General features: G+C 39.2%; 1 protein-coding gene across 4 annotated transcripts in view; it reads right to left on the reverse strand.

Annotated features, from left to right (window-relative positions):
* The window catches only part of CSMD3 (CUB and Sushi multiple domains 3), a 743,929-nt gene that overhangs the window by 332,520 nt on the left and 384,227 nt on the right, over window positions 1-27,182 (reverse strand). For all 4 annotated transcript variants that reach the window (XM_086741185.1, XM_086741184.1, XM_086741183.1 and 1 more), the window contains 3 exons: window positions 14,335-14,517; window positions 12,894-13,220; window positions 3,840-4,034 (listed from right to left, as the gene is read on the reverse strand). In XM_086741185.1, coding sequence (XP_086597311.1) covers window positions 3,840-4,034; window positions 12,894-13,220; window positions 14,335-14,517 — 705 coding nt within the window. The remainder of the gene's footprint in view (window positions 1-3,839; window positions 4,035-12,893; window positions 13,221-14,334; window positions 14,518-27,182) is intronic.

Raw genomic sequence — 27,182 nt, forward strand, 5'->3', positions numbered from 1 at the left:
CGAAGATGATAAAAGGGCTGAAGCACCTTTCCTATGAGGACAGGCTGAGAGAGGTGGGGCTGTTCAGCCTGCAGAAGAGGAGGCTCTGGGGAGACCTGATAGCGGTCTTCCAGTACCTCAAGGGGGCCTACAGGAAAGATGGGGAGAGGCTGTTCAGTAGGGCCTGTTGCGATAGGACAAGGAGTAATGGTTTTAAAATAGAGGGGGGTAGATTTAGATTGGATATTAGGAAAAAATTTTTTACAATGAGGGTTGTAGAACAGTGGAACAGGTTGCCCATAGAGGTGATGGAAGCCCCATCCCTGGAAACATTCAAGGCCAGGCTGAATGAGGCTCTGAGCAACTTGATCTAGTTGGGGATGTCCCTGCTCCTTGCAGGGGGGTTGGACTAGATGACCTTTGAAGGTCCCTTCCTAACCATTCTATGATTCTATGATTCTATAAGAATAGGAATAGCAGATGGCCTTTTTCTGAGCCAGTGTACTACCATAGTTGTAATAAAGTATTGCTAAACTTGTACAAAGCTCCATTTTCTCACAAATTTTACATGAAAGTGTTAAAGATTATCTTTGGAATACAAAGAAGCAACTCTGTTACAGAAATACTTCTATGAATATTACATTAAAATTAACTCCTGCTATAGAATTGCCTAAATTAGAAATAATTTCTCTTTGTATTTGGGATCTGAAAATAATAGTGTATTTTGCTGTTTTGTGGGGTTTTTTTTTTTAGAAAATCTTTCTTACCTTTTCCCTGATTATGGTTCTTCCTGATGCCTGCAGTGCAAGTTGCAATAGAATTTTTTATTTGGCTTTCACCATCACATGCTGATTTTCTAGACCCAGGAGTCCTTCCCTTCAGAATAGCTGGATGACCGGGCATATCTTAAAGAGCCTTGTTTTTTAGAAAACAAAACTCTCCAGTCATCTTGCCGAAGGATTTTTTCCCTGACCTTTTTTTACATTGATTTTCAGCCCCTGTTCTTTCTTCCAGTTCTATTTGGTGGTTGCCTGGCAGGTTCATACCTATTATCAGTCTGTTAAAAACAAAATGCTAGAAATATAACATAACTAGAGGTTGTCACCATCAGAATTTCTTTGTTAAACACAGGTCTATGCCAAATACAGAAAATCAATCTTAGCCTGATCTAAGAAATCTCACAAAGTCATTTTTATTTATTTCTTTGTATAGTAAGGTGCAGTGGTTGAGGCAGGAAATTTCCCTATGTGAGTACAAAGAAAGCTTTGAGGATGATGGGCTAATCACTAAACATCTTGTAGATTTATAGTTTTAGACCCTTTTTTTTCCAAGAGCTTATCACCCATGCTACAGTACAGTAGGATATTAAGCATTACAGGGGTTATGCGGGAAGACGAAGGTTATAGCTGCAACACAGGTACAACAACATAATATTACAAGAAATTACAGGAAAATCCTCCATATACCCTCACATAGAAAGGCACAAGGACAGGAATCTCAAATTAAAAAGTATCAGGGAACAGCAAAAGCAGGGCTGCTTCACTAGAGAATAGAAGTCAGGAGCTAAGGATGATTACACACATAGGCAAAGTTAGTGCCTTCACAGAGCATCATCCAACCCCACTTGAGCAAGGTGAATAGGACTGGATAGGTGACAGGAAAAGGGTCTGGTGATGGTCAAGTGACCATCAGATGAATGCAATTTGATGGGTTAGGTCTGAGGTCAAACTATGAACTCCCATGGGCATGCTGAGACCAGCAGAAAACAGAGCTGGAGACCAGCGCTCTTGTAGCATTGCTGGGGCAGGGACCAATAGCCCTAGGCTGAGCTGAAATCAGATCCTGGTCCATGGGCAGGGCTGGAGGAAGCCTCAGCAGAGGGTGGTCAGGATTGCCCTGAAAAATTAGTATCCTGGCCCTGTCCATCTGCACTACATTTATTAAATGGATCTCTCCTATATATTGTAATACCCAACATTTCTACAGTGGAATGAAAACTGCACAGCAGTTACATTCAGTGTTTCCTAGTCAGTATGTGGAGTTCATGCCTTTGCCTTGATATATATGACAATGAAATATGAGGTGTATGTAGAGCAAGCAAACTTCACCTTATATGAAATGGCTATGTTACAGGCAAATGTGTACACAGTTAATAAAAATTCTGAACATCTCAACAGACCAAATTACACTATTAGCTTAAAAATATTTTCATTTTGTCTTTAAATTTTATCTTAAATTTAAAAAAATATATCTAACTCTACAAATGATCTATACATCTCATTCAAATATACAAGTGTCACAACCTCTAGGATTCCAATATATGTTCCATTTACAGTCTCAGACCACCTATGGATCAGATTGTCTTGTGCATGGACAGACATTTTAAAATATTCCCATAATTTAAGATTTTAATGTAACATTGAAAATACAACCTTATATTTTATTAGCAGTGTTATACAGGTCCATGAACGTTATAAAAAAACCCAAGTGCATTATAGCCTGTACTAATCTTGTTAGGGAAACAAACAATGTAGACAATTAATGAAACAAAGATTATCTTTTTATATCTATTAATATAAACAAGAGCAAGGAAATATGCATAACACTGTGTTTTAGAGGTTGTGAAGTATGGAAGTATTTAATTTCTATAAATAGGAAGATCAATTGCTAAGAGAATCTTCCACAGCTTACATGTCACTGTGCATAGAAGAAACATAAGCACTGCAACAGATAGCTAAAACCTCTCAAATGGTTTTAAATTCTATAACCAAAGACCTGAAAAGAGATCAACATCCTCATTCTAATCAAATATTCATAGAATCATAGAATCATAGAATGGTTTGGGTTGGAAGGGACCTTTAAAGGTCATCTAGTCCAACTCCCCTGCAAGGAGCAGGGACATCTCCAACTAGATCAGGTTACTCAGAGCCCTGTCCAACCTGGCCTTGAATGTTTCCAGGGATGAGACATCTACCACCTATCTGGGTAACATTGTATTAGCAAATGTCACTGACCACTCAAATGATTACAAATTGTTCATCTGTCTGAAGCAGGAAGTCAACAGCTGTATTTTGAAGAAAACTTTCTATATGAAACTGGGTAAAAATAATTAAAAACAAAACCAAACACTCTCAGGGTTCTTGACTGCTTAAGAACCTTGAATGACAAGTTGAACAAGAGATTTAAATATTGAAACTGAAGAACAGAAACATTCAATATACTAAAATAAAGTTCAGTGAAAACAGAAGGATTTTCTTATTTTCTTCTTTCCTGCTATTTCTTTTTCCTAGGTATTAACAAGGCCAGTCATGATACTAATTGAACTAGAATTCAGAAATGCAGAGATGAATATTACTGGTGTGTTGCTAATTCTGAAGCTTATTGCTTTGAACACTTTCTCAAATTGGACAAATATATGTTTTAAAAAGAAGAAAATTAAAGACAGGAGTGATCCTTCCAAACATAAAATGTCTTTCGGAAATTGTAGTTCCACCAGTCCCAAATGAGATCTATCTGAAAGTATGCAGTGTAAACTATTCCCATTCCAGTCATAGTAAGTTTCTTCAATGAGCCTTCATTGTTACAAAGGTAACTGTGTGTTAACAGTGCTCATATCACTGATGTCTACGCCATTTTTTCCATGTTTTTCTTCTGTTCTTATAACAGTTATGAGAAAAATTCACTCCTGCAGACAGGTTTATAATAAAAGCGCATGCATCCATCACTAGACTCCTTTATTAAGGACTAGGTTTTACAGGAGCTTTGTGCTATTCATTTGCAAAAATCTGAACTTCATTTGGTGACAACTTAAAAGACATTACATCAAGTTCTCCTGAATCAGAAAGAAATATTATACATACCTCCACACTTAGGAATAGGTCCACTCCACATCACTTTTCCATCCATTAGCATGCAAGTAATTGTTTCAGTTCCTTGTGTTTTAATAAATCCTTCCTCACATATAACAGAAATTGAGCTCCCCAGCTGAAAGTTGTCACCAAAACGCCGAGCATTAATTGGCACTCCAGGATCAGGGCATTCATTATGTCCAAATGCTTTTCAAAAGAGAGAAGGGAAAAAAAAAAAAAAAGGGAGGTGGGGAAATAGTGTCATAACTCTTACAAGATGACATTTTTAGGATTTTATTCTGCTAGTAAGAACAAACTACTTATATTAGGAAGCAATAAGAAACAAAATCTTTACAAATAGCAGAAAATGTATACTAGTATAAAAAAATGCTTAAAATACGATAAAGTTTGAACAGCTAGGCGCTGACAGATTTCCTAAGTTTTCCTTTACAATAGCCCATCTTATCCAATGTTACAATGGCCCAGAAGCATTCATCAGAAGAGCAGGGCAAATATCTATGACAAAATAACTTTGGTAATCTTTTGTATTTTCAACTCACCATCACAACCATTCAAGCCATACCAACCTCAATGTGCCTGATATTGCCATAGTCTATTTTGTTTTATAGCTGGTGAACAGCTATAAAAGGGGTGATGTTGGTGAAAGAAAGAAAACCTGAAACTTTAACCACATCGTTATATTTAAGGTCAAAAAAATTCCTCGTATGTACAAATACTTCCAAAATTTCAAGTTTATCTATGCACAAATTAAATTATAGATACTATAATAAACATAGTCCATGTCTTTTACTACAGAATACACCTTACACTGGGAGAACAAACAAGCTCATCTTCCTACCAGAAGTGAGTGAAGTCATATTTATAGCAAGATCATTAAAAGATATCCATTAAATATTTAATATATTTTATTAAGAATACTGCATATAAATCTTAGATTAAAAAAATGTTGATTTTTTTCAGTCAGAACAAAAAAAATCACAAGTACAATATCCACCTTACTCACACGTGATGACTGCAAATTATATTTTCATAAATATGCCTACATATGGAGGCATCAGAAATTACTATGTCCTAAAAAGACAATATTCACAATATTTTTCTGCAGTTTTACTAACGTATCTGCTGGACAAAGCATATTCAAGCTCCTCCATGTAATTTTTTTTAAAAGTAACATTTCATTAACTTAGCAGGAAAATTTTTCAGATGTTGCATTACAGAAGTATTAGGAATCATAATAACAGACAAGAGAAAGTATTAATCTATTGATATTTTGAATGAGGAAATGCTACATATATTTGTAATGATAATAGTGCTTTCATTGAAAAATGGTCTACCATTTGGGGATGGCATTAAAAAGTGATGCAATCCCATACTTTTTATAGGGGTTACAAAAACTTTTTTAATATTTTGCACAGTCGTCACTTTTACTGAGGGGATGGATTGTCTGTTTTTCTTACTAGCTTCAGACAACACAGAGATAGATTTTCAATATTATTATCTGTAAATGTAGGTAAACATTGACTCCAGGTATAGCTTGTTTGTATAGGATAGCAGTTTATTTATGGTGCAAAATCAGTTAATTGCTCTATATTTCAGCTCAGTAACTGAGAATTGTGGCTGCTACTACTGCTTCTATAGAAGTGATTGTACTGTATAGGATGGGTGCGGGAGGCAAGAGAGTCAAAGACAACCCTTTCTGTTCTAACAGTAGCAGTCACTCTTCTAGCCTAGCCTGTCTGCGGTTACATTACTTTATGAGTAAAATTCGATCTGCCTATATTTCTTAAAAGATCCATGGTGGAGCTGTAATATTATATATAAGCCTTAAACCAAAAATAAAAAGAACACAAGGTTATATCCTTAGTATTAATATTTTACCCATCATCAATAAATCAATAAACCATGGAAAAGTTCTTTATGTAATATTACATGTAAAGAGAAGATCCAGTTTTCCTGACATTTATTCTCATCAAATATCATGACTGTACTGGCATTTTAAGTAGCAGCTGGAAAAAAGCCAGGCAGTATTATCATAGCACAGGGTGACTGTGAAGTACTTTCAGTTCTGATATTAACTCAGAAGGATATTAAAACCTGCATTTTGCATCAAAAAAAAACGTGAAGGGGAGGAAGTGCAGAGGTCTCAAGAGATACGAAAGCAGGACTGAAGCTAACCATAACTCATCTGGTCTGCTCTGAACAGTCCTTGGAAACAGGGCCAAAAAGGAGTGGTCCACTGGCATGATTAATTGTTTTGGTAGATTGCCCTACAAAGAATTTTAGCTGATAAGTTTAGCTTTGGTTTTGGAGTAAATGTAACTCTTTTAGAGAAAAATATCAAAGAAAAAACAGAAGATAATACCAAATAATAGAGAGATACTTCATAAAAAACAATTGTGAAAGGTTTGTAAAAGTTATGCAAAAAACTAGTAAGTTATTCAGTACCCTCATGTGTAAATTTATACTTCTGTGTAGTACGTAACAGTTTGAAGAATTCTATCTTAGGAAGTACTGAGATTTAAAAAGTCTTAAAGTCTTTGGATATAAAAGCAGCATCTGGAATTGTCAATGTCTTGGCCTACTGAACTGAAGTAACTCAAGTAATTACGTTGATGTCAGAGGCCCACAGTTTGACCTTCTGTATGTTGCTATGTAGTTCATAGGGTTGTAACTTTTGCTAGATATAGCAAAATTAAATAGTTGTAATGAAAACAGAAAAAAATATCTGCATAACTGGCAGAAACAGCAGGTCTAAACTTACACAAAAATATTTGTCCAGCACCTCCTACACCTCAATCAACGAGCTACAGCTCAAAGCAGTACAACAACTAGCAAAAATCAAACAACATGGAAGATGCCCTCCACCTCAAAAAAACTCATCCACCTCAGCCTGATGGGAGGTTGGCATGACTCTGGCTTCTGGAATGCCTGGCCATGGAGGACCTCCAGGGACACACGGGATTAAACTCTCCCAACTGGAGCTGACATAGTTCATCCCAATCACTGACAACCCTACTTCTACCAGTAAGGAAAGGGGAGATAGAGATAATTATTAGAGACTTTGTAGTCTTCTTTGCATTAACTCCTTTGTCACAGGCAATAAATAACAATTCTCTTTCACATGGGTCCAGTTGTTGCACAGCAATTAATGTGTGCATTTTGTCTGTCCTGACCTAAACTAGGAAATCCAGACTGAAGCAGAGAAACTATATCACTTCATTGCTTGTAATTTATGTAACTATATTCAGGTACTGTGTCTAGTTCTGATCAAAGATTGAACAAAGATATAGATTAAGTGGGAAGCATTCATAAAAGAGTCACAAATGTGTTAAAAAGCACAGACTTTCCCTTAAATTGAGGAGTTCAATGCATATAGCTGATGAGAGAGAATACTAAGGAATGACTGAGTTTATAAACACCTTCACAGAGACCAGAAATGAGGTTTGGGATATCAACTGGAAGCAAGGACTCAGGTCCTTGCAGTTGCACCTTGCTCAGGTGTGCAGTTCTATACAACCTAACCAGTGTAATTCCAGGTTGCTGTATGGCTGTACTCAGGAAAGCACTCTTTTGCATCATTCCTCATTTTGCATTAACAGCAGTGCATAGCCAGATATAAGAAAATCAATATAGGGATCTGACCAAGCTGAAAATCACAGCCTTTTCAGTTCCTATTCTTCTGGTTACTGGAATATTCTCTGTATCATCCATTTTAAAGCCACACATTTCTATGGGCTTGTCCCAAAATTTAATGCATTAGAAATCTTTGTCAGACTTAGTGAAGTGACACAAAGATGAGACATATGAAATCTAATTCTTGTTTACTTTCAACGGAAGTTAAATTTATGTTTAGTTTTATTGGAATGAGAATAATTATCTGAGATCACATATGTTGCTGTAGTAAAAATAAATATGTGATTAAAATAGTTTCTGAGAAATACCATTTAAAAATCAAATCATGTACTAGTAACTCAGTTTTATTCTTCTCCATCCTATACTTCAAAAACATTAATTAAGTTATTTATATTAGTAGCCTACATTCTTTTTAGAAAAGATTGATCATGTTGTACCTTTTCTGTTATATAATGCTTCTGGTCTTGAAGGGGGCAAAAAGAACTTTGAAATATATAAGCTGAAGTGTTAGCAGAAAATGGATATTTTTTATTAACTATGAGTTTACAAATGCCAAGACAAAGTGAAAATTATATTTATTACATTATTATCCTCTCAGCTGACCTTAAACTATCTATTATAGAAAGACTACTTCCATAATTTATCAGATTGCAGCTGTCTCTACTGAAGAAAGATCAGACACTTTTTCTGGAGTTATTTTTGCTTTTTTTTAAGTAGATTTTAATGACAGAGTTTATCAAACACATGCACACCTTCATTCTAACTTAAACACACCCATAAAAAGAAATAAAAATATAAACTGCTCAAATATAGAAAACATTTCTTTAAAATAATTCTTTTTCAGAGTGAGTAGGTTTCATTATACACTGGTAAAATTTAATATTGCATTGCTACTTTTTAATAAAAATTAAATTTTTACCATTTGGCACTATCAGTGCATACTTTAAGTAACTGTTAATTGAGAGGTGTCATAATCAGTTTGCCACACGCCCAAGGAAGTCTGCAAATTTTTTAAAGGACTAGAATTTATTCTGATAACTATATTTATATGGCACTGAAACATTAAACCTGAAGTCTTGAGAGTCTTTGACGAATTGTTTTATTTCCAAATAAAAACTAAATATAATTATTATTCTATGCTAACCTTCTGCGTCTTTCATTTTTCTACTGTAAATCCTACTTTAACTGACTTATATTTAGTTCTAGTTGTGCAAAATTGGATGATTTGAGAATATCAATTTATACACAGGCCTGATTTTCATCCAAGAAGACTGTCTTAGACTCTCCAATATTTATTTTTTTTCTCATCACTAGACTTAGCCTTGACATCATTGAGCACACCACAGTGAAACCTTATAGAAGTAACCACAACACTTATAAATGTTAAAAGGAGATGAAACAGAAGAAAACATAAACCAAATGTTACAACTTCTGTTTAAAAACATGGATTCAAGATACCATTTTTGTTATAACTGATTTTATATTTCAATAGTATTGAATAACCCTGGACTTTGCAATATTTAGTTACAGTACTAAGATACCTGGTTACAGCTCAAAGTTTAGTTTGCAATGATGACTGGTAGCTGTAGAAACTAATAAGAATACACCACATTTTCTTCACGCTTACATTCTACATTTAAGAGAAATTAATAGATGAAGAGATGAAACAGCTAAAATAGAAGGCTGAAATATAAAACAATATCAGGAAAAGAATGTTTACACAGTAATCTGATGTCAGTTTATCTCTCTCCTATTTAGACAGCAATGTTCAATGGAAGTCTTAGGAAATACTTCTCTGAAAGAAGTAAACCACCCAAATCAAAACAAAACAAAAGGGGGGAGGAAAGATTCAGAGGTGAACTATGATACAAGAAGAGTAGAGAACTGCAGGGGAATTTAGTCCTTGCAGTACTATGAAAATACTAATCATGAACATTTTCCTTGGAGAAAAATATAGAGTCTGGGTCTCTCAGTTACCAAGATCACTTAATCTAATTTCCTCTTTGGTTTAATGAATCCTTTTTGTTTTATTCAGAGTAAAATATCTTCAACATTAAAGCCTATTTTTTTCATATAGCCAAGTATGTAACACATTCTTCTGGGAAGGGGAGATGTGGATATACAGCTCTTCTTCAAATCATACAGCCTCTGGAATCATACTCTCAGGTGTTAGGGAGAAAGACAGGAATGGGACAAGTTACTCAGGACATCAGACTTTTGGGAATATCAAAATATCCATCATGTTTTGCCTATTTTGTCTACCTGCTGGTGTGGAAAACTACTCTGCTACGTCTAACATCAGAAAGAAAAAAGAAAAAAAGAAAAAAAATCCAAATGTGTGAGGTGGAATAGCTCTGGTTGGAGCATATGATGATCCCCCTAATAGCTACTCTCTTATCCCTACTATCTTCTACACATATCAGTAAGCCTGATACTTCAGGCATTTCCTCTCCTTCTAATTTTCTTCCAACTCCCAAAATGAACAATGTGGCTAAACCCAATCCTTCTCACTTCACTGCTACGGTGGCAAAATTTATTTTTGTATATGCCACAGTAAAGCTTCACGTTATATTTTGGTGTGTTATTCCTGCTGTGGGCTTACATATTGCATCACCGTGTCCATCCTAGCTGGGAATATATCCTGCCTGGACTTCGGTGTGGGATAAATGCCAAATAATTTGATAGCAATACAACATAGACAGTTCTTCATATGTCCTTCAGAAGACATGTAACAATTTTGCCAGCAAAAAGTAAGGTGAATAAGTGCTAACAGTAATTAGTACTGGAGAAGATATTTAACATCACCTTCAATTATTATGCTGTCAGTAACTGTAGTGCCAAGCAGTACATATGGAGCTATGCATGTTTTTACATACATTTAACATTTTCACATCCCCCAAAAGAAAAGAAAGTGAAATACACATAACTTTATTTTTTTACAAGAAACTCTCTGTTTCTATGTAATAGATAAAATAAATACAAAAGGTGACAGAAGATGCTGGTTTCCTTTCCAAAAGCTACAAATAGGTAGGTACAATTCAGAGCACTCAAGACAGAAGCCCAACTACAGTTTATTGCAGTTGCTCTGAATGGCAGACTAGAAATTTCTCTCCTTGTGGCTGTTGCAGCTGTAATTTAAAAGTCTGTTAATCAGGATATAATTATGTGTTGGGTTTGTGCAGTGGCGGGGGGTGGGGGGAGTGTGGGATACAGTGGTGGATTCTGTGAGAAGCTGCTAGAAGTTTCTCCTTTGGCTGGTGGACCTGGCTGGCTCCAAGACAGAACCACCACTGGCTGGGGCCGAGCCAATTTGTGACGGTGACAATGCCTCTTTGATTACATATTTAAGAAGGGGAAAAGAAAAAACAAGAAGTGTCAGCAGAGAGGGGGAGGTGCAGGCCTTGTGGGTCTCACCCTCTAGCCTCCTCCTGGGTGGCTGTCTATGCCCAGACTGGCACCACTCAGCTCCGGGAAGGGAGAGGGGAGGGGAGGGGAGAGGAGAAGAGAAGGAAGGAGAATAGCGAAGGGAAGAGAGAAAGTAGGGCAGGGACAGGAGGGAAGGGAAGGGCAGGGACAGGAGGAAAGGGAAGGGAAGGTGCGGGAAGGGAAGGTGCGGGAAGGTGCGGGAAGGTGTGGGAAGGGAAGGTGCGGGAAGGTGCGGGAAGGGAAGGGAAGGGAAGGGAAGGGAAGGTGTGGGAAGGGAAGGGAAGGGAAGGGAAGGGAAGGGAAGGGAAGGGAAGGGAAGGGAAGGGAAGGGAGAAGGGAGAAGGGAGAAGGGAGGAGAAGGGAAGATGAGAGGCGCCTGCCTGAATCTAATTGTGAGGAATTTCTTGTGAGAGGAACAGCAGTGGATGCCAAGGGCAGTGAAGAAGGAGGGGAGAGGGATAATGTTGCTCCTGGCCAAGATTCCCTTGCAGCCCATGATGAAGTAGGTTGTCCCCCTGCAGCCCATGGAGGACCCCACGTGGGGGCAGGCGGATGCCTGAAGGCGGCTTTGGACCATGGATTGCCTGTGCTGGGGCAGCTGGTTCCTGAGGGACGGCACCTCGTGGAAAAGGACCCACCCTGAAGCAGTTTGTGAAATACTGTAGCCTGTGGGAGGGACCCCACACTGGAGCAGAAGAATAACGAGAGGAGTCTTCCCCTTGAGGAGGAAGGAGTGGCAGAAACAACATGTGATGAACTGACTGCAACCCCCATTCCCTATCCTCTCTGGGCGACTTGGGGTGGGGAGAAAGTGTTCTAGTCAGGAATGAAGTTAAACCTGGGAAGAGGGAAAGGGTGTGGGGAAGGTGTTCTTAAGATCTAGTTTTCCTTCTCATTATCCTACTTTGGTATTATTGTTAATAAATTGAATTAGTTTTCCCCAAGTTGAGTGTTTTGCCCATAACAGTAACTGCTGAATGATCTCTCCAACCTCTTGTTCTATTATCTCTCCTCCATTCCCTAGGAAGGTGGAGAGGGTGAGTGTGTAGCTGCATAGTGCTTAGTCCTGAGTAGGGCTAAACTACACCAAATTAATATGAACTTACCTTTAGCCTATATACAAGCATGCTAAACTAGAGTGAGTAGGAACAATATGTAAGTATTCTCAACATTGTGATGGTGTAGCCAGGCAAAACACACGGCATTTTACATAAGCATGTGAGCAATTTGATCATCAAAAGGGCAAAGACAGACAAGTGTAGTTGCACATGGAAGGCATTTGAGTAGCAAAGGATTGCTAAACAAAAGACAAGAGAAGAACGAGGGACTGCAAATAGGCCAGACATCCTCCTGAAGACTGGCAAGACAAAAAAGAACAAGGTAAGTTATACCAGGAGACCTCTTTTTCTGGGAGCAGGGAAATAGCTTAAAATCATCAGCCATGAGGAAGGTAAAATAGAAAAAGAAAACAAGCCTATTGCAGTTTGACTTCCTTATCAAAGAGCTCCTACAATTGCCCACGTTAACTGTGGTGACTAGGAGCTAGCATGGACTGCAGCCATCAGTTCCAGGGTACTATATACATTCACAGCTAAACTAGCAAATGAGTGTTCACGAGTGACAGTTTTGTACATGTAAGGATGGCGATTAACATTATGTAAGATTTAACAAGCAGTACAAAGTGTGCTGTTAGCAAATTTTGTAAAGTTCTGTTTTACAGTTTGAAACTTGCCTGATTTGTCAATCTTCTAAACACTCCTATCACAATGATGTCTAATGCTATAAATGTTAAATATACACATATTTTAAGTCCTAACACTGTATTTGAAAGACAATCTGAACACTTAAATGAGGTATTTGTACGTATATAGGATTTGTTTGAAGGTGTATTACCATAACATAATTTTAAAATACTTATACATATCTCCTAAAATGTATGTTGAAAACAAAACACACATATACATTAAAAAAAATACTATTACTCACTGTTATAAGTGATGTTAAATCCCCGTCCTGACATGGAATGGTCAGCCTGAAATTCCAGACGCAAAATATGACCATTACTGGTAAGATGGGAAGGAACTTCAGCACCAGTAAATGTTCCTATTATGGGGGAATATGGAGAGTCACCATCTTTAACTGCAAGGAAGTCAAACTGAGATTCCAAGTCAAAGTCATTGAAAGAGAGATGGATTCGGCTCCCAGGGTCTGAAATTATTGTCCAGATACAGTTTAAATTATTCCCATATCCCTCTGGATAATCAGGTGAAAGAACTGTTCCCATTGGTGCAGTGAAATTGGAAAGGCAAGGAACTGCCAAAAAAGAAAGAAAGAAATTAGATAATAGAATAAAAGATTTCAATAAGGTTTTATTTTATTTAAGTTTTTGTAAGAGATTCTTAAACTTTTTTATTACCTCAGCTGAATAATTCAGTATTTGTTATGATCTATGAAGCTAGAAAGAATGCTTTTCTTTTTTTTTTAAATCTTCTTAGTTCCTTCCCCTCAATAAAACTACCTCCCAGGCAGAGCCCCTAGGTAATAAAGAACATCCTTGTTGCATTGGAAGCCCATAGCAGTCCTTAAGATTTACCCGTGTTCAACAATCCTTAATCACCTGGCACCACTTATTTTCTCCTTTAGGGAACTGCTTAGATGAGCAGACCTCTTATCGAACACATTAAAGAGGCAGAAAGTCGATAGCACCCTTATCATTTGTTGTTCACACAGAAGCACAAGAAATTAACGAGCCTCAAAGAGACAGCAGAGTTGTTTTGTTGTTATCAGGATAATATTTTATATTCAACCATTTCAGTTAAGCCATATTAAATTGAGTTGTGGGGATGAAAGCAACTAATTGCACTCTGAATATATTTGATCTGTACTATTTTAGTGGAAATTTTAAGAAAGGTGTTGCCACAAGTACATATCACAACATTGATTTTACTAATGCTGTATAATGTAACTGGAAGAGAGCTATAAATGTCTATGATCATTTAAGTGCTAAAAGATATTAATGTATAATACATAGGGAAGAAATATAAATAATTTAAACCCTTGATTACAATTCAGCAACTTCTAAGGAAAAATATTAACTTGTAAGAGTAGCTATAAAAAGTGTATCATACATATAAAATCTACAGAATCCTATAAAAAGCCAATAATAAAACATTATATCAGATCACATAAAGACAACTGCTTTCATAATTGTTAGTAAAAGAAAAATATATTTCAGCAGTTCTAGAACCTATCTTGGGCATAATCATTAGGCAAACCCACCACTGAACAAAAATAAATGCATCCTATCAGCGAAATTAATTGCATTGTGCTAAATCTGCAATCAATCACACAAATTATTACATATAAGGAAAAACATATCATAATGTTATGTATTAAAAGAATAATAAAAAAAATATTTGGTACATACAAATACAGATTGGTATGTTTGCAGACCACTGGTTGTTTTCTTGGCAAATGATAGATTTCTCTCCAATTAATTCAAATCCAAATTGACACTCAAACCTTAAAATATCACGGTTAGAAAATCCATCCCCTTCTCTGATACCATACAATGGTGTTCCAGGATCTCCACAGCTTTCCTTTTCAATTTCTGTTGAAAAAAATACGGAATTTATTTCTAGAAGAACAAAACATACTCTCCGTGGGCATATGCTCACATCTAGAAAATAACTGTACGTTATTGTAAGCAAATGAAAACCATCTACATAACAATAGTTGCTGAAACACACCATTGGGTCTGATTCTATACTCCATCTTCTTAAGGAAGAAATTCTGTGCAATGGTGTTAGAAAAAGTAGAGATTTTTGTGTTAATAGAGTATTTGAAATTAAAATTATATGAGAAAAAAAATAATTCCTACTTTATTTTATTATGAAAAATTTTAGGCAATAATAATAATTTAATAAAATAAAATATCACTTGTAGTAGGTGAATGCTTAAAGCCAGCAACAGAGACCAGCATCCCGCTGTGTAAACACTGTACATTTTCCAATGCAGCTTAAATTGATGAACGAATGACATGGCAAAAAAAAGAGAGTAGTGACACAAAAAGAATCATGCCACTCATCATGGCAGGTAGTTTCTTTCTTCTTCCTCTGTTGTCCTATGTACAACAGAACCCCGTGTTATTTTTAATCTCCCTAGTCAAGTTCAGCTCCAGCTGTGACTTGGCTTTCCTGATCCCTTCCCTGAGGTCCCCTGGAAGGCACATCAGGAGGTCTCTAGGACAGGGTCCTGCTCAATGCAGGCTCAGCTCTGAGGTCAGACAACATTGCTCAGGACTTTATCCTGTTGGCTGTTGAAAACCTCCCAGGATGGAGACTGTTCTGGGCAACCTATTCCACTGCTTGACTGTATGCATGGGAAAAAATTTTTGCTTGTATCGAGTCTGAACTTCTCTTGTTCTAACTTACGCCCGCTGTCTGCCCATCCTCCCATCACATACCAGTGTAAAGAGCCTGCCTCTGTCTTGTCAATAACCTCTTCATAGCCACTATCAGACTGATATTAGACCATACTTCCACAGGCTCAACAAGTCCAGCTCCCTCAGACTCTCCACACAGGGCAAGTGCTCCAGTCTTTGATTGCCTTGGCGGTCCTCCACTGAAGTCACTTCAGTTAATCAGGCTCTCAAAACTGGATGGACTATTCTAGATGGAGTCTAAGGAGGGCCAAGTAAAGGAGAATAATCACTTCAATCAATCTATGTTCCTGTTAATGCAGCCCAGGATGCTTTTAACCTTCTCTGTTGCCAAGACATGCTGCTGGTTTACACTCACCTTGCTGTCCACCAGGGCACCAAGGGCTTTTCTGGAGGCCCCCTCCACAGCATTTACTGTGTGCAGGAATTAATCATTACCAGGTGTAGGGCTTAGCGCTTGCCCTTATTGAATTTCATAGAGCTCCTGTAGGCCCATTCCTCTGGCCTGTATAGGGCCCTCTGGATAGCAGTATTGATCCTGAGCGTATTTGACTGTTCTCCCAATTTGATGTCATCTGCAAACCTGATGAGAGTGCACTTTGTACCTTCTTCACAGTCAATGACAAAATGAAATATCTCAGAGTAGACTCCCGTGGTACTCTTCTTGCTCCTGGCCTCCAGTACAGTATGATCCATTCACCACTACCATCTATCCTGTCATTTAGCTTGACTTTTATGGGCATAGGTTGGGAGGGGGCGGAATTTATTGGTTTGGGGTTTTTTGTGGTATTTTTTGTTATTCTTGTTTTTATCTTTTTTTTTTTTCACTCAAGTTATCTCCTACAGTATTCATGCATACAAGTCAGGACATTATATACACATATCCCGCTCTGAATGAGTGGACAGTGAAAAGCCTTGATGCAGTTGAGGTAGGCCACTGCTTTTCTCTTGTCCAACGACCTAGTAATTTGTTATAAATAAGCAACCAGCTTGGCCAGGTGTGATTTACCCCTGATAAATTAATGCTAAGTGTTCCAAATCACTTTCTTCACATGCCAGGAAATTACCTCCAAGAGGACTTGATCCTATATATCCCCAGGAATTGAAGTGAAGGTAAGCCTGCAGTTGCACATGTCAAGCTTTTGGCTTTTCTTGAAGATCATGCAAATTTTTTTTCCAGCCTTTGTGGATCTCTTCTAAGCTTGACAAACTATCAAAGATGATAGAAAGTAGCCTTGCAAGGAGATTCACCAGCTCTCACCACCCTTGGATGTGGTCTTCTAAGACAAGTTATGTCTTAGAAACTTGTAAAGAAAATGGTGTAATCAATGTATGTGTTGTGGTTTTGTTTAGTGAGGGGGGGCCTAAGGTGGTAGCTTCTGTAGGAAACTGCTAGAAGTTGCTCCCCTTTGTTCAGTGAACTTGGCCAGGCCTAGGGCAGACCTGCTGCTGGCCAAGGCGGAGACGATTGGTAGCAGAATGTTCTGTGATAACGCCTCTGTGATAACGTATTTAAGAAGGGAAAACAGAAAAAAAAAAAGAGAGAAGATGTGAAGAAGCTGAGTGGGGGCAGAGGAGAAGAGGGGGAGGAGCACGCCTCATGGGCCTTGCAGGCCTCATCCTCTGGCCTCCCGCCAGGCGGCCGACTGGGCCCGACTAGGCCCAGCCTGGCTGCAAGAAGTGGAGAGGAGATGAGATGGATGTGAAGAGATTCTGAGAGGCGTCTGGCAGCCTGTTGTGAAGAACTTTTCTTGTGAGAGGAACACCAGAGCAGTTTCATGAAGGACTGTGGCGTATGCGTGGGACCCCACAACACAGCAGGGGAGGAATGTGAGGAGTTCTTCCCCCGACGATGAAGCAGCGGCGTAAAATAACGCGTGATGAACTGACCGCAACCCCCATTCCCTCTTCCCCCCTGTGCCGCTTGGCGGAGGAAGGTAGTAGAGATAATGTTAGGCTTGGGAAGAGGGAGGGGTGGAGGGAGGTTATCTTGTTCTCTGTCTCATTATCCTGCTGTTTGTAGTAATAAATGAACAGTTTTCCCCAAGTCGAATCTGTTTTGCCCGTAACGGTAATTTTAAGGATTTTCTCCCTGTCCTTATCTCAAACCTCAAGCTGTTTTTTCTTATATTATCTCTCCCTATTCTTTGGGAGGGTGCATAGTCTGGTCCCAATCAGGGCTGAACTATGACAGTATGTAACTTAATGAAAATGCACTACAAAATATTTTTTCCTTATCTTTCCCAACTATCACAAACTTCATTCATGAACGATCCTAACTATAAAAAGGATAGAAATCTTAAAATAAAAACAATTTCTTACATGTAATAGTAATAGCAATAAATATCACTAAACCATAGTTTGAAAATTTCTGTTTAAAGGTCTTGCTGCCACTTTTTTATGTTTCCACATTTGGTAGTTTGACGATGAGAAAAAAAAAAACACACACACAAACAAACAGCAAGGGTTTTTGTTTTTAACTCAAATAAGTTTTCCAGGGTCATATTGTTAGAAGCACACACTTCATTTTTCAAAAGGATTCAGCTATTAATGCTCTGAATACAATTGAAATGTGACAAAAAAACAAACTAAAAACATTCTATTTCAACAAGGAAATTAAAAAGAGTTGAAGTTTATTTAAGAAAAAAGACTTCACACATATTTAAAAGGCTTTATTATTGTGTTTGATTAAAGAAAAATCAAAATCAGTAAAACAAAACAATCTAACAAAAAGCACAGCAAACATCACTACTTCTTACTACTTTATTTGTATTTGTTCAAACAGTTCTATGGAAAGAAGAATATAATTAATAATTTTAAAAAAGATACAAACAAGATTCAAAGTCTCCCCAGAACACAGACCTCCAATAAAAGTTAAAGCTATCATGAGGAAACAATGTAAGACATCCCAAAGACACAAATTCACTCCTTTCTCCAACATTGATGAGACTGTTAATGTCAAACCTACAGAACAACTCAGTTTTTAACTGCTGAACAAATACGAAGTTTTCCTAGGTTGTCCTGGTAGATTAACAATATTCTAAGTGCCTAAGTCTCCTCACATTTCATTTGGGAAAACAAATGTATTCTACAAATTAGTTCTCCAACAAGTGATTACATCAAGTAACTTAATGCAGTTTTCTTATAGAATATATGCTAAACAGTAAATGTATTTGTACTTACTTACATTTATTCTCTTTTGGGGCTACTATTCTGAGGTAGCTGGGCCAATGGCTTTCTCTAATTATTATTTATCCTAAATAGCAAGAGTTTCCGTGCTTTCTGTCAAATTTAAAAAGACATATAGCTGAGCAAAGCTGATACAGTGAGCTTGCTCATCTTGTCTTCTGTCAGACATCCCTATTAGGAAGACTTAAATGAACTGATTCTGCACACAAAAAAAATTCTTATTATGTATAATATATTTACAGAGGTATAATTATTTACAGAAGTTAGTTGGAAAAAAAAATTACTATTTTCCGTTATACTATGTGATTGCTGTATTTGAGAGATTACATCCATAGACTCGCATTTCGTTTGCTTTCATAAACGAAATTAAGTTGAACAAGATGTTATTTGAATGTCAATTTTAAATGAAATAAAGCATTCTTAAACCCCATGCACATCCATTTGCATTTATAGCAAATCTTTCCTTTATTACTTTTATCTTCCCTGCATGCCTTGCTTACCCTTCTTCCATACTCTCTGTGAATTTCATGTGAGCATTGGTTATTTTCTAAATTTGAAACAGAATATTTTTGTCATTACTTAGTTCTCCTTAGGAGCAGAAATTATAGGGGTGGAGGGTATTTTTTTTGGGGGGGGGGGTGTTTTTTTGGATTGAAGTACAAATAGCTTTTAGATTTGATTAGAGAATGTCAACAAACTTACTTAGAAACAGATAAAAAAAAAGATACTACTTACTGGGTTTTTGTCAGATAATCACATTTTAAGTAAGATCATTTTAGGAAAGACCACTATTTCATCTTTGTTTGAAACCACTAAGGGGGCAAATGATATTCATATACACATTTTTTACTGCTACATCTGTGACTCTTGTTTCAGCTTCCCGGCATTACATAGTTGTTTCAACAACACGTAAGAAGTTAGGTTCAGAGCCTGACAAAGTCTCATTTCTAGATTAACTTGCACTAGTCGCTCATTGTAAATAAATAATTTATCATAAATATAAATTTTATAGTTGTTTTTTAAGATTAGCAGAAAAAACAGTAAGTTTTCAAAAAGCTCAATTAGTAACACCATAATTAAAACTTTAAAAAGATAGTATAAAATTGGGAAATTCACCATGAGTCACCAAATAGGGAAGAGAAATCATAGAATCCTAGAATGGTTTGGGTTGGATGGGACCTTTAAAGGTCATCTAGACCAACCCTCCTGCAGGAAGCAGGGACATCTCCAACTAGATCAGGTTGCTCAGAGGCCCGTCCAACCTGGCCCTGAATGTTTCCAGGGATGGGACATCCACCACCTCTCTGGGCAACCTGTTCTAGTGTTCCACCACGCTCATCGTAAATATTTTTTTCCTATGTCCAGCCTGAATGTCCCTCCTTCTGTTTCACAACTCTTACCCCTTGTCAAAACAGGCTCTGCTAAAGAGTTTCTCCACATATTTCTTATAAGCCCCCTTTAGGTACTGGAAGGCCACTATAAGGTCTCCCCGGAGCCTTCTCTTCTCCAGGCTGAACAGCCCCAACTCTCTCAGCCTGTCCTCATAGGAAAGGTGCTCCAGTCCTCTTATCATCTTTGTGGCCCTCCTCTGGACTTGCTCCAACAGGTCCATGTTCACCTTAGGTTGAAGGCCCCAGAACTGAATGCAGTACTCCCAGTGGCATCTCATGAGAGCAGAGTAGAGGGGCAGAATCACCTCCCTCGACCTGCTGGCCACACTCCTCTTGATGCAGTCCAGGATGTGGTTTGCTTTCTGGGCTGCAAGCACACATTGCTGGTTCATGTTGAGCTTCTCATCCACGAGCACTCCTAAGTCCTTCTCCTCAAGGCTGCTCTCAATCCATTCTCGGCCCAGCTTGTATTTGTGCCTGGGATTGCCCAATCCATGTGCAGGACCTTGCACTTGGCCTTGTTAAACTTCATGAGGTTTGCATGGGCCCACCTCTCCAGCCTGTCTGGATGGCATACCTCCCCTCCAGCGTGTCGACTGCATCACACAGGCTTGGTGTCATTGCTGAACTTGCTGATGGTGCACTCTATCCCACTGTCCATGTCAGCAACAAAGATGTTAAATTGGGCCGGGCCCAACACCGACCTCCGAGGAACACCACTCGTCACCCGTCTCCACCTGGACATCGAGTCATTGACCACAACTCTTTCACTTGTGGCCGCTGAAGTGCGGCCATCCAGCCAATTCCTTATCTACCAAGTGGTCCATCCATCAAACACGTGTCTCCAGTTTAGAGAGAAGGATGTCATGCAGGACAGTGTCAAATGCTTTGCACAAGTCCAGGTAGATGAAATCAATTGCTTGTCCTTTGTCCACCAATGCTGTAACACTGTTATAGAAGGTCAGCAAATTGGTGAGGCAGTTTGCCCTCGGTGAAGCCTTGTTGGCTGTCACCAGTTGCCTCCTTATTTTCCATGTGCCTTAGTATAGTTTCCAGGAGAATCTGCTCCGTGACTTTGCCAGGCACAGAGGTGAGACTGACCGGCCTACAGTTCCCTGGGTCTTCCTTGTTTCCCTTTTTAAAAATGGCGGTAATGTTACCCCTTTTCCAGTCAGGAGGAACCTCACCACACTGTCACAGCTTCTCAATTATGATGGAGAGTGTCTTGGCAATTTCATCTGCCAGTTCCCTCAGGACCCGGGGATGTATCTCATCAGGTCCCATGGACTTGTGCACTTTCAGGTTCCTTAGATGATGGGCTACCCACCTAGAATATAGCTTGAATTCTTACCGACTAACTAAGCTGTGTGTGATATTTCACCACTTTGTTTTAGTATTACTAAAAATGTCACTAATTATAATACATTCTTTCATATAGTGCACACATAGAACAATGTTGCAATTCATAGCAGAAGTTGTTATAGAACATACTCTAGTGGAAATACTATTTCTACAGGATATTGCATAGTATAAGCATTTTGAAGCAGTTTATTATATATAATGACTACATTTGAAATATCAAATATAATTTCATTGTTTAAGAACATTTTTGTATTTTATTTTATATTTTGCTTACTTTGTGTTTCTGTGTTTTGATATATGTTCTCTTTTATGATTTATTCTGCATTTTGACATTTGCAGCTTGTGATTGTTACAATAAGAGATGGCTAGGATTTACTTTTCATGTGGTCACTAGCACTGACTTAGAAAACAGTGATCCTAAAGATGGATGTTGCTATTTATGCCTAAGAAAAAAAAAAACAAACTATTCTGTTATTTCCATTAGATAGTCCTTTCTTTGTAGTCTTAAAAAAAAACCAAAAAAACCAACCAAAAACAACAGAAGTACCTCTAAGCATAAAAATAGTTTTCTAAATGTGTTAATAATTAATTAGGCAAGATCTTTTGAGGTTTAAGGCTTTTGAGATTAAAAAAAAAAAACCAAACCCTAGTTTTATTCTCAGAAACTATTTCACATAGAAGGACATTAACAGTAAAAGGAGGCATGATTTCTGGTGATGTTAGAGATCTAACATTTTTTAAGAGTAACTCTTGTTGAGACTGTTTAGGATACTCATTATTTTTGAAACTTGGTCATCCAAAATTGATAAATTGTGGTCATAGTGCACTGAATGATGACTGCCAACATATGTTCTAACAAGAAATAACTAGAAAATATATCAAATTAAGGGAAAAATAAAAGAAAACTAGAAAGAAAATTAAGGTAACCATCTCATTTTGTTTTAAATTCTCCTTTTCTTATTTTTGTGTATCTCACAAGGGGTCTGTAGGGCTCTGTAGATTTCCAATCAGTGGTGTACTGAAGGGAGAGCTCAAAGCTACAGTAGCTACCAGTATAGGGACAGCAAGATAGGAATGTTCTTTTTCTCATATCCTCTGTCTTTGCGAATGACAGGCACATACTGGAGGTGACTAAATGGGCATTGGTGACTTACTACACAAATGTGTTTTAACAGAGTTGCCCTGGAGTTAGGGCTTGAAGAAGGAACTTGTCTATATTTTTCCTCACATAATTCAAGGGAAAATAAAAGATAAGAATCTGATTCTTATAAGGGAAAACAATTTCGAAAGAAAAGAAATCACTGGTGCACAGTGGAAAAATACAATACAGAAGACTTGCTATCACTTCAGCAGAGACTCAAAATCTATAGAACTTCAGAGAAATACCATGTAAAGATCAATTACTACTTTAACAGCATTTTAAAATAATGCCCTGTTTTTTTTCACTGACCATATAAATGGAAATATAACTGACAATTAGATTTGTTTTATCATTAAAAACATTGCATTTTAATTCATTACATGTTATTTGTTGCAACAAAGCATACCAGATTAATTAAATACTATTATGTGAAAAGAAAGGGTTTCAGTATGTAATTTAGAAAGAGTAAAGCTGGCTGTTTGATGTTTGAATTTGCTATGTCAAAAACTACAAACATTCTCCATCATACATTGACATACTGACATTTTGCAAGATAGTGGAGAAAAATCTATACAATCCCATTCTGAATCATAGAATCATAGAATGATAGAAGGGTTAGAGTTGGAAGGGACCTTCAAAGGTCATCTAGTCCAACCCCCCTGCAAGGAGCAGGGACATCCCTGACTAGATCAGGTTGCTCAGAGCCTCATCCAGCCTGGCCTTGAATGTTACCAGGGATGGGGCTTTCACCACCTCTCCGGGCAACCTGTTCCACTGTTCTACAACTCGCATTGTAAAAAAAAAAAAATTCCAAATATCTAATCTAAATCTATCCCCCTCTATTTTAAAACCATTACTCCTTGTCCTATCGCAACAGGCCCTACTGAACAGCCTCTCCCCATCTTTCCTGTAGGCCCCCTTGAGGTACTGGAAGACCACTATCAGGTCTCCCCGGAGCCTCCTCTTCTGCAGGCTGAACAGCCCCAACTCTCTCAGCCTGTCCTCACAGGAAAGGTGCTCCAGCCCTTTTATCATCTTCGTGGCCCTTCTCTGGACCTTCTCCAACTGGTCCATGTCCTTCTTATGTTGGGGGCTCCAGAACTGGACACAGTACTCCAAGTGGGGTCTCACCAGGGCAGAGTAGAGGGGCAGAATCACCTCTCTCGACCTGCTGGCTACGCTTCTCTTGATGCAACCCAGGATGCGGTTGGCCTCCTGGGCCGCAAGGGTGCATTGCCGGCTCATGTTGAGCTTCCCGTCCACAAGCACTCCCAAGTCCTTCTCCTTGGGGCTGCTCTCAATCCATTCCCCACCCAGCCTGTATTTGTGCCTGGGATTGCCATGACCCACGTGCAGGACCTTGCACTTGGCCTGGTTGAACTTCATGAGGTTGGCACAGGCCCACCTCTCCAGCCTGTCAAGGTCCCTCTGGATGGCATCCCTCCCTTCCAGCGTGTCGATGGCACCACACAACTTGGTATCATCGGCGAATTTGCTGAGGGTACACTCTATCCCACTGTCCATGTCGCTGACAAAGATGTTGAACTGGGCCGGGCCCAACACGGACCCCTGAGGGACACCACTCGTGACTGGTCTCCACACGGATATTGAGCCATTGACCACCACTCTCTGAGTGCGGCCATCCAGCCAACTCCTTATCCACCGAGTGGTCCGTCCATCAAACCCATGTCTCTCTAGTTCAGAGAGAAGGATGTCATGCGGGACAGTGTCAAAAGCTTTGCACAAGTCCAGGTAGATGATATCTGTTGCTCGTCCCTTGTCCACCGATGCTGTCACCCCGTCATAGAAGGCCACCAAGTTGGTCAAGCATGATCTGCCCTTGGTGAAGCCATGTTGGCTGTCACCAACCACCTCCTTGCTCTCCATCTGCCTTAGTATAGTTTCCAGGAGAATCTGCTCCATGACCTTGCCAGGCACAGAGGTGAGGCTGACTGGCCTGTAGTTACCTGGGTCTTCCTTATTCTACTTTTTAAAAATGGGGGTTATCTTCCCTCTCTTCCAGTCATCGGGGACCTCACCAGAATGCCATGATTTCTCAAATATGATGGCCAGTGGCTTGGCAACTTCATCCGCCAGTTCCCTCAGGACCCGTGGATGGATCTCATCAGGTCCTGTGGACTTGTGCACCTTCAAGTTTCTCAGATGATTCCAAACCTGCTCTTCCAGTCCAGTGAGCGGTTCTTCATCCTCGCAGTCCCTGCTTGCACCTTCTACAGCTTGGGTGGTGAGACAAGAGCCCTTATCGGTGAAGACTGAGGCAAAAAAGTCATTGAGTACCTCAGCCTTCTCCATGTCCCAGGTAACCAGGGCACCAGTTCCCTTCCGGAGGGGGCCTACATTTTCCTTGGACTTTCTTTTGTCTCCTACATACCTACAGAAGCTCTTCTTGTTGCTTTTCATATCCCTGGCCAGATTCAGTTCTGTCAGGGCTTTGGCCTTCCTTACCTTATCCCTGTCCACTCGCACAGCCTCTTTGTAGACCTCCCAGGCTACCTGTCTCCGCTTCCACCCTCTATAGGCTTCCTTCTTTACTTTCAATTGGTCCAGGAGCTCCTTGCTCATCCACGTAGGCCTCCTGGCCTTTTTGCCTGACTTGTTCTTCGTCAGGATGCACCTCTGCTGAGCTTGGAGGAGGTGCTCCTTGAATGTGGACCAACTTTCCTGGGCCTCTCTTCTGTACAGGGCCGCCTCCCATGGCACTTGGCCCATCAGGTCCCTGAAGAGGCCAAAGTCTGCCTTCCTGAAGTCTAGGGCTGAGAGCTTGCCGTGTAGTTTAGTCGCTGCCCCGTGGATCTTGAACTCCACCGTGTTGTGGTCACTGCAGCCAAGGCTGTCCTTTAGTTTCATATCCCCCACCAGTCCCTCCCTGTTGGTGAGCACAAGGTCGAGCATGGCACCCCTCCTTGTCGGCTCCTCTATCGCCTGCAGGAGGAAGTTGTCATCCACGCATTCCAGGAACGTCCTGGACTGCCTGTGCCCTGCCGTGTTGTCTCTCCAACAGATGTCAGGGTGGTTGAAGTCCCCCATGAGGACCAGGGCCTGTGACCGTGAGACTGCTCCTATCTTCCTATAGAGCGCTTCGTCTGCTCTATCCTCCTGGCCAGGCGGGCTGTAACAGACCCCCACCGTAACATCCCCTGTCCGTCCCTGTCCTCTAATCTTGACCCATAAGCTCTCTGTCAGCTCCTCCTCCATCCCCAGGCGGAGCTCCACGCACTCCAGCCGTTTGCTGACGTAGAGAGTGACACCCCCTCCTCGTCTCCCCTTCCTGTCTTTTCTAAAAAGCCTATACCCCTCCATGTTGACGCTCCAGTTGTATGAGTCATCCCACCACGTCTCCGTGATGCCAGCGAGATCGTAGCCCTGCTGGTGTGCACGCATCTCCAGCTCTTCCTGTTTATTCCCCATGCTGCGTGCATTAGCATAGAGAGACTTCTGAACCACTAGGGTATGTATAATTTATATACACATTACTGAATACACATTACATATGTAATTTGGTTGTGAAATTGCCATGCCAGTGTTCCTACTAGAGGATTTACTTCTTCAAAGAGCTACAACCAGCAATAGTATAATGATCTATCTTATCTTGAACATTAGATCTTAAATCATAAGGACAAAAAGGACTCAAAAAGCAACAAGCAGAAAAATAAAAATGAATAACTTATGAATCAAGAATATATATTTCTTAATGTCAGTTAGGATGATAAATAATACAAGCAGTTGGTAAACTATGCCATATGTCTTCATGGTATGTATATTCAAGAAAAAGAATCTTACAGATACATAGCAGACAAACAGTTATGGACCAACATTGGTCCGTAGTCTAAGATCTTGCTAAGATCAAGCAAGATCTTAGACTATGCTTGCCAGCTTGCACAAGAAAAGATTAGGGGTTTGGTCACATATAAATGTAATAGGGTTCAGATATTCCTCTAATCAGTAAACAAAACAGAAAGCAATTTGAATGACCTAACAGATGATACATTCTTCTAAATATTATGATGTTCATATGTATCTTCAAATAAAGGAAATAGTTTTGTCTATTAAGTGTTACTGTTAAAGCATAAGTATTTTTATAAACAAAGGATGCAAGTTCATTTCCAAAAGAAAAAAAGAAGACCCTAGTGTCATGTGATTTTCTGTTGCATTTTAAAGGTTATCAATACCCTTGCCTCATTCTAACTATCAGATTTTTATCTACAGATTTCGGGTCTTGTGAATTCTCGATATATAAAACAATTTCCACCTTAACCAGAACAACCTACCCTAACCAGAAAAACTAATGTGACTTATTTAGCCTCAATTCTGATCACAATAGGTTTTGTATTTGTTTTGATTTTGGTTTGGTTTGCTTGCTTGTTTTCCTAAAATATAAGAAAGACAGACATGGTCTTACATGTGATGTGCCTATTTTACTAGCACATAACAAGTGTGAGGATAGGGAATGAAACATGCATTGAGTTCAAGTACAAACAGGCTGAAATGATGCCTGTATCAAAACCATGAGAAGGTGCACTCCTCAGGATCTCCAGCTGTGCCTGACTGGCCCAGGTGAGAGACCTGTCAGAGTGTGTTGCAGCACCTTTGTGCACCTGGGTTCCCTTACCAGGTGTGCAAGGGTAGGAAAGGAGAGGAGGAGAGGGAAGACTTGTGCATACAGTCAGGTCTCGTCCCTGTAGAAATTCACAAGATGTTTAGTGTATAATGTGTTATATAGATCACCCAGT

The sequence above is a fragment of the Chlamydotis macqueenii genome, chromosome 2 (assembly GCF_036417535.1).
Source record: "Chlamydotis macqueenii isolate bChlMac1 chromosome 2, bChlMac1.mat, whole genome shotgun sequence".
Classification (NCBI taxonomy): domain Eukaryota; kingdom Metazoa; phylum Chordata; class Aves; order Otidiformes; family Otididae; genus Chlamydotis; species Chlamydotis macqueenii.